The 9,005-nt window shown below is 29.2% G+C and overlaps 1 protein-coding gene across 2 annotated transcripts; it reads right to left on the reverse strand.

The window, feature by feature from the left end:
* Positions 1-6,470: 6,470 nt before the first annotated feature.
* On the reverse strand, positions 6,471-8,862 carry LOC111029089 (piggyBac transposable element-derived protein 2-like). Of its 2 annotated transcripts, XM_022307939.1 has the most exons (5): positions 8,720-8,862; positions 8,440-8,621; positions 8,153-8,368; positions 7,381-7,531; positions 6,471-7,314 (listed from the first exon to the last, which is right to left on the reverse strand). In XM_022307939.1, the coding sequence occupies exons 2-5, from the start codon at positions 8,600-8,602 to the stop codon at positions 6,564-6,566; spliced, it is 1,281 nt and encodes a 426-aa protein (XP_022163631.1). In that variant the 5' UTR covers positions 8,603-8,621; positions 8,720-8,862; the 3' UTR covers positions 6,471-6,563. The 2 variants fall into 2 exon arrangements, with proteins under 2 accessions (XP_022163631.1, XP_022163630.1); XM_022307938.1 differs by having other exon boundaries at positions 6,471-7,531; positions 8,720-8,859.
* Positions 8,863-9,005: the final 143 nt, after the last annotated feature.

Raw genomic sequence — 9,005 nt, forward strand, 5'->3', positions numbered from 1 at the left:
TGACTCGCCTTCTTTATTACTTTTTAAGTTATTTTCTTCATCATTATTATCACTTTTAAGCGACTTATCTCCATCTGAATCATCTCTTTTCAATGAAATAAATCTATTAATGGAGCCGCGTTGTTTATTAATAAACTCTTCATTCTTTCGTTTTTTCTGTCTTTTAGCACTACCCGATTCATACTTTCTAAACATATCTCGTTCTCGACCAGCCATAATAACCTATGTTTTTTAATTATAAATAATTTGTATCAATAAATTTAAAAGTTTGAAATTGTTTTGTAGTTTTACAATGATTTTATGATGATTTTATTTGAAATTACCAGTGTTGTGCAAAGATAACCAACAAATTATATTTATATATTTATAAATAAAATAATATAAAGTTTGTTCTATTTTTTCTATTATTTGCACTTTTCTCTAATATTGTCTAAGTACATTTAGGATGCAAACAACACTTAGGCTAATAATCACTGTAATCGAAGCCTTTGAATTAAAAAAAATAATAATAATAAAGTATAAGATTATGATTTATTTTACTATTGGAGACACAAAATAAGCAAAATCTGTTTTTTTTTGTTTATTACTTAATACCTAATTATAATTTATAAAAACATAATCACTTTATAATAAAACTTTTTCTTTTTTAAACATATTTTGTTTATAATCAGTTAGTAATACCTTATACTAAAATTTAAAATGATAACTAAACAATTACTGAATAAAAATTATAATGTTAATAATAAACAAAATAATGAACATAATATAGTTGTTTAGTAGTAGTAGTTAATATATTTGTTTAGAACACGTTATAGACACGTTTTAAGTAGATTGACAAATGACAAGTATTATATGTATTATTGATATTATTATATTAGGTATTATTATAGTAACTATAATATAACTGTTATAACATGTGCAAGTTTGAAAATTTTTTATTTTTTTCCTTACTAGATTACCTAAATATTTTTATCTAGATAATGCACAAGTGCACAACACTGGAAATTACAAACTTTACTCTAAACTAAAGTGTAATAATAATTTCATAAAATGAAAACTTACACTTGTGATATGCAGAAATATTTGAAAAAATACAGGAACGTCGAACGTGCAAAGTGGACTGCGGTCAAATACTCAATTAATGTCGAACTTAATGTTAGATAATCAAATAAATATTTTAAAAATATAGCTTTGTACCCTTCTATAATACGGCGATACGGGAATACAATACGCGATTACGATTTCGTCGTATCGATAACGATTTACTCAGTTACTCTGTAGTTTGTACTATGGCTAAATTTAGATATCGTTTTCCAAATAACTGTAAACTGGTGATAGACGATAGTCATAATATAGATTTATAATTGATCGATATAAAATGTCAATGTGTCTCACGGTATTAAGATATGATAAATAAAAATCACGGGGCCCTTTAAAGAGCGCGGGGCCCTGGACAAATGTCCCATTTGTCCTACCCTAGCGCCGGCACTGCTCGTCATGACGTGCGGTTTAACCAAAATGTCTCTTTTAAGATTTTTAATATTTAAAAAACTAAACATAGTATAAACACATAAAACCACATATTTACATGCAAATTAAATTGCAAAAATAAAATGTTTAGGTTGATAAATCGTTGTGTGAAGCAAGGAACTTTTACACGTAAAGATAGGCAATTACGATGACTCCGGCCCAGTGACGTCACACGTCTTTTTTCAATTGCTCATAACTTATAGAATAATGTGAGTAGTAAAACCTATACCATTATCCTTAGAATTGAACATTCTTTCAAATAAAAAAAACTTATTTTTTGTGTTGTGTGCTCCTTTAAGTATTGTCTCAAAACAATTATCTAATAATATTTAAAAAGTAGGTTGGTAAAATACAAAATTAGAAAAAAAATTAAAAAACAAGCTTAAATTACAAATGAAGGAACAAGAATGAAAACCCAGAAATTATAATAACTATATTTATTCAAATAAATAAATATAATCATAAAACAGAAATTAAATAATAATAATAATTATTCAAACAAATAAGTATAAAATATATAATAATGAATAATTATATATAAACAATTATAAAAAGAAACTTAATAATAATAATATTAATTCAAATTAATAATTAATAAATGCAATCATGACATCATAACAGTTTACAAATTATATAATAACATAGATAAAAAAAGCAACGAATTATGAAATTAAATATGATTTAAAATTTATAATTTTGATACTTTTGCTAGTTGTGATGTAGTAGAAATTGTTTGAGTTTTTTTAAATATTTTCCATATTAATAAGTGATCAATCATGAATAACTTATGTTCTTTACAATTACAATCGTTCCATCATTTAACCACTGGTTTATTAAAACATCCACTTTAATTTTTTGCATTAATTTAAAACGAAGTTTTTTTGTATAGGAATAATTTTCAAAATATTTTTTAAAAATATTCAAACTATGATTAATTATTTTATTAAAAGAAATAGAGGGTGCCTTAAGTCCGGTATTATCATTTTCGAAAGAACTATAGTTTTTATTTATTAAAAGAATTTGATTTTTTTCATTTAAATCTTTACTAGTTAAAAAATTATTTTGGCAAAAGTGACAGTTGAATTTTTTTATGCATTTATAGGCAAGGTATCCGGCAAAATACGTTACACAGTCCTCTAAGGTGACTTTTGTAATTTGGTTTTGATCAAAAGGCAACGTTGATGAATTAGATGAAATAATCGATTCAGTATCACTACAACTAGAATCCGTTTCATTTATTTCATTACCTACAGATGATATAGGTACATTAATTACTGGGTCGATTATTACATTAAAGTTATCTGTTTCTTGCGTTTCTTCACAATTAGTCCCTTTTGGTAAGGAAAATATACAACTGCTTCTAAAAAAAGTTCTTATAGTACGAGATGTTGGATTTTTATTATACCCCCCTTTTTGTCTAAAAATACTAAATGCATTTTCCAGGCAATCTTGATTTAATCGATTTGTTAAAATGAATGATACGTCGTTTGATTTTTCTCCTTCAAAAAACTGTAAAATACCTTTAATACTTTGCGAGAATCCTTTAAAACACGGTGGTTGCGAAATTTTTCCGTTTTTAATTTTTTTTAAATTTGAAAAATAGTTTAAAGCATCTAATAAAAATGTTTAACATTTCCTGAGTGAGTTAATGCACAATTATAAGGATTACTACTATAAAGCGACCTACTATTCAAACAATCAAATAAATTATTCATAAATTGAACGAAATCTGCCGTATCTATTGCAGTTTTGCTACGGAGTTGACCAGTTGCTACGCAAGTACGGATGGTTGCTACTTGCTGCCATAGAATTACTCAGTAATTGACATGCCAATTTTACACGCATTTTTTGAAAAGATGAAGGGTAAATGTGCGCATCTGTGATTTTAAAAAGAGCTTTACTTTTTTTATTTAATTTGTCCAACTGATATGTATCTTTTATATCGTTAAATTAAAAAATTGTATCATTTTTTTGAAAGCAAGCCTCAATAAAATTGTTACGTACGCTTTTAAGTAAGTGAGGAATGTCAAATATAGAAAATATTTAATAACCATTAACAAAAAAAACGGATTATCTTCGGAAATATTTAATAATTTCAAAGCGCTTTGGTTGGTTGTGCCTTGGTCGCATACTTTTAGTTTCGGGCACAAACCAACATCAATTAAGTTATTTAAAACATCGATTATTAAATTTTTTAGAATTGTTTTATTAATGGTCGAGTGCGTAAGGAAATACGCAATAGGAAACTTCCACTTGGAGTAAATACCACGAGCCATAAAGTCAGTCAGTCTATTATATCTTACTAAATACTAAATGTATGTGATGATATTATTGTTATTAAAGTAATTTTATTGATTTCAATATGAGGCATTAGTTGGTTACTTGGTTAAATTCATTTTTCCCAAAAAAAAATACATTTTAAAATGCCATTGCGTGCATATAAAATATAACAATATACTTTAAAAGTTACATATACCAACAAATAATGGTTTTAAATTATAACAAAATAACTAATATTGTTTTACGAGTCCAAGTAGATCGGCGTGAGAATATGACGAACCGTCATCTTTGAGGTCCGAAGCTGAATATTGACTTTTGGCTGTTTACTCGGTCAGTTTACAACACCCCCCCCCCCCCCCCCCCAAAGTACCACCAACTAGATTCACTTTTCTATCAGAAAAGGTACTATTGAAGAAAATCTAAGCACTTTTAGTTTTTACTGTCCTAAAACGTGATGACAGACACAAAAATAAAAAAAAACACATAATTGTAAAACCAATAGATTCATCGCTCGGCTTGGAAGCTAAAATTGTAAAATTATTGTATTATTGTATTTTATTAAATAGACATACTCTATTTAAGAAATAAAAAAAACCAAACATTTTATTATTATTACGTAACTCGGAACTGGATGCGCTTAACAAGTACTAAATATGCATGGATTTAGGCGCCACTTATAATTTATAAATATGGTTTAAAAATATGCATTTATATAAATTTATCGCTATGTTATCCGTTTTCGATTAAGTCATAGTGGATCAATCAACAATCATTGTGTGGAAATTGACACTTGTTAATAATTTGTCGCCGAATTGGGATTCAGCAAAGTGGGTTTGAATAATTACATTAGATAGTAATGATTGGTATTCGTATTCACACGGGTGTTGGTCAACAGTCAACTATGGTAAATATAATTGTATGTCTATGCCACAAAATCTAAAACCTATAAATGTTAAATAATTATTTAGATGAAAATATTATGACAATAATATTTTGACGACGGTCGTCCGTCAAAACTGAGAATTTGGGCATCGCCGGCTGCCGACAGTGTCAATCATGAAATAAAACTAACATATTACTATTGCGATTTTATCGCAATGATTGTCGGAGGGGGGCAGGGAGATTAAGGCGAGTATTCAAGGTGCTATTGTAACTGTGTTTACGGTTTTTATTTTTTCGATTGTTAGGGGCAAAGCACTTGAAAGTTGATATAATGATATATATTCGAAAAGCCTATTATAAAAAAAAAGGTTACATCGAAAAACCTATCTACGATCTATGCGACTGCCGTGGACACAGGCGCCAACTCCACGGTGGCAAAGGGGCGATCGCCCACGTACATTGATTTAATGGGGGCAAAAGTATTATTTCGCCCCCGATATAATACAATAATAATTATTTGGTGAAAATAACAGTTTATGATATGAAAATACTCATTAGAACATCGACGATTGTATATTTGTATATTACCTAAATATGATGATCGATAATGATTATAAATACTCGACGATCACTACTATTTGGTTTTATATTTGGTCTAAAAATACATAATATGTCATTTCAATTTTTCCCGAAATGTAGAGACGGAACTGATTTTATAACTATTATAATATATAAACTAAAAGTTTTCAATTCAAATAATATTGTTTAATTATAGGCAAATATATTTATAGTTTCTACTATGATATACATGTACCCATGCACCTACGCGTAGTCGACACTACATGTATTTCCATAACATAATTAAATTATTTGCTCCACGTGGAGCGTTACTGGAATTTGATTCGTAGCGCCTATTGGCTGTTAATAATAGATGAATTTATTTCAATTAATTATTTTCTTGGACTCTCTCGTGTCGGCTTGACGGAGTTTGCTTCGGGAATAATAATTTGACGACGGTAATAATAATTTTATGTAATATTCATATGATAGTATTTATGTAGACATACAATCCATTATCTAATGCCTACTTAATATAAGTATCAAGTAATTTGTAACCCAACAAAGGGTATGGTCGAATTTCACTTATTTTAGTCGAATTGCACTCAAGTAAAAAAAGGTAATGGTCGAACGGGAGTTATCCGTTTCCGCCAAAAGTGTACCTTTCCCTTTTCCCCCAATTCACTTTTCCGCCAAATCATAAATTGTTCGATTCCCTTTTCCGCCAAAACCCTGCCTTTCCCTTTTCCGCCAATTCAAAAAAATTAGTCTAGTATAATTTAAATATTATATATACAATATGCATGTTAGTCATATTTTAATATATTATAGATTATAATTTTATTTTTATTTTATTTATATTAAAAAGTTTGTACTATAATGATATATACAAAACGTACCGTAATTTCAACCAAATGATAAATTTATCACTGATTATCGGGATTATTTCCCAAACGCTATCGATTTTTATTGCTAATCTTGCTTGTTGTATCAGTTATATCGTTACAGTTGACAGTTGTATGATACGTACGAAACCAACCGTTATTGTACCTATAATAGTACGCAGCCTAGTCGCTTTCTAACCGTTCTCGATAAACTATAACTTACTAACCGAATCGCGTTATTAACCCTTCAGAACCCAATTTTTTTAAATTTGTATATTAAAATTTATATACATGGATTAAAATACCAGGAATTCGAAAAAAATAAGTAAAAAAATCTAAATTCATAACTTTTTATTTTAACTTAAACTTTATAACTTGTAGCATTTATGCAACAGTGGGCATTAATATTATAATAAAAACATAATATAGTTACATATTATGATAATTAGTGAAACAATTATTATTGCGGTTCAAACATAAATATATTGTGCATTTCGAACATTTTATGTAAGTGAAACCTTTACACGACGGCATTTTGCATCTCTCCCGTTTGTCAGAAAATTGTGGCCAGTGGTCAGTTTTATCAGTACGCACATCTTTTGTGGGGCGAAATGACTGTGGCCTAGTGCTAGCAATTTTTACTTCCAATGATGTTGTTGGTCGTCCACGTCCACTTACTCTTATTTGCCCAGATTTTACCAAACCGCAAGCCAGTTGTTTTCTCCAATCCGGTAATTCAATTTCTGGTTTTTCATTTTGTTGCTCTTTTACTCGTTTGAAGAGCAACCACGAGTTTACAACAGAAAGGTCAATTAAATGGTAAAATAAGCGCATATACCATTTGCGACTGCGGAACCGTATTTTATATCTTCCTATATGGCTATCTAACAAATCGACTCCACCCATATGTTTATTATATTCACTTATAAGCATTGGGCAGTCGATTTCTGTATTAGTCTTTTTAGATCGATCAAATCGGGTCATTTTCGATTTCGGATTTTCTCCGCAGTATGTCGATAATAGCTTAACCGCTTTGTTATCTTTCCATGTAACTGCAGAAATAGGCGTGGACTCATATGATGTGATATACTCTATAGATTCTCCTCTTTTCATTTTTTTTTCGCCATTTTTGTCTGGTAAAGGGCAGTTAGGAAGACGATTTATTCTGACTGTTCCTAAACTATATATATTTTTTTTGTATAAAAATTCCATCACTGGAATAGCAGTGTAATAATTATCAAAATACATTATATGGTTTTTGTTGACCGGAACATTTCTTGATAATCTTACCACTACATTTGACGAAGCTCCGAAATCTGGTTCATCGGGGTGTCGAAATATCGAATTGTTTTCTTGGCCGGAGTAAATCTCAAAACGATACGCATATCCTTGTGTATCTGTCAAAACAAACAATTTAAACCCCCACTTATGTGGTTTATCTGGAAGATACTGTTTCATGTAACTTTGTGCTTTAGTTGCGCATAATTGTTCATCTAAAGATAAAGCTTGTTTGCAAGGTATAGAAGAAAAGCGATTATTCAAGTAATCAATTAGAGGTCTCAGTATATGAAGGCGATCACGATTTGGGTCATTTGATGATAACATATTATTATTATTATTGAAATGTAAAACACTCTTAATTAGCTCAAATCTATTGCGACTCATAGAGTTAAATATCATAGGATATCCCAATTCAGCGGACCAATAGTCCCTAATTTTTGGCACATGCAGTACAGAAGCATAAATACAAATTCCCAAATACCTTTTTATTTCATTAATACTTAATGTAACTGGTTTGTTAGGATTCTTTTGAACAACATACAATTCAGTCTCTTATTTGATTTTGGTAAGAAGCTCATCAGTGAAAAAATAAGCAAAGAAATCCAGTGGTGTTTCAAGTAAATGCAAATCATGAGGAAGTGTAGGTTCAATAAATGTTAGACATGCAGAAGGTGTGACTAAACTACCTTTTTTCCATTTTAAATTTGTTAAAGCAGTTGTTTTTTTTTTTAAATTACCTGTTTGTTTTGGATTTGATGATTCATTGGTACTAGCTCTTGAATTATTCACTAATGGGGAGGTAGATACATGTCTTACACTGCGCCTTGGTGTTGAATTTACAACGTTGAATTGATTTTGATTAGTTAAATTTGATGTAGAAACAGAAGGTAAATGTATTGTTTCCCCAGAGTTACATTGTATTTCAATTGGCAAATCCAATAAATCCAAATTACCTAATATAATTTTTCATATGATAAAAGTATAAATTATGTATAGTATATAGTAATTAAAATAGTTATTTTACCTTCATCATTGTCATAAGTAGGAATACCAACATTTTCGTGAATATTTAAAACATGATGGTCTTGTTCGTTGTCAGAAACATCCAAACCATCTTCACTATCCGACCAATTAGTATTATAAAGAAGTTCCAATAATTCTTCGTCATTTAAAATGTTACGATTCATGTCGTTGATTTATTGCCCACTGTAGCAAATATGCAACATGATTAGATTTTAGTATAATTCAAATAAAAACGAATAATATCTATGCTAGTATATATATATAGAATCTATATAACTTACCTGAGTATGTAGTATTTTTTTTTTTAAGAATAAACGAAGATTTTACGTATATAATGTCAAAAATAAAACGCACATAAACGTTATTATCACAAAAAGTACTATGCACAATTTGGCGGGAAACTAAACATTGATTATTCATCATATCGCCGTGTTGTTAATAACAGCTGGTAGATATTTCTTTCTAGATTAACCAGATAGCGCCACTTACTTAAAATATATTGAAAATAATAAAATATAATTATGTTTTGAACGTGTTGCACTTCTGCTACAATGGGCGTTGAAGGGT

This window comes from Myzus persicae, unplaced genomic scaffold, assembly GCF_001856785.1.
Source record: "Myzus persicae strain clone G006 unplaced genomic scaffold, MPER_G0061.0, whole genome shotgun sequence".
Lineage (NCBI taxonomy): Eukaryota > Metazoa > Arthropoda > Insecta > Hemiptera > Aphididae > Myzus > Myzus persicae.

Coding starts and splice junctions, on each gene's coding strand:
- LOC111029089 (XM_022307938.1), bottom strand. CDS start 8,602: ATGAATCGTAACATTTTAAATGACGAAGAATTATTGGAACTTCTTTAT. Junction 8,369..8,439: donor TACTTATGACAATGATGAAG/GTAAAATAACTA, acceptor AAATTATATTAG/GTAATTTGGATTTATTGGAT. Junction 7,532..8,152: donor ATCAAATCCAAAACAAACAG/GTAATTTAAAAA, acceptor TTGTTTTGACAG/ATACACAAGGATATGCGTAT.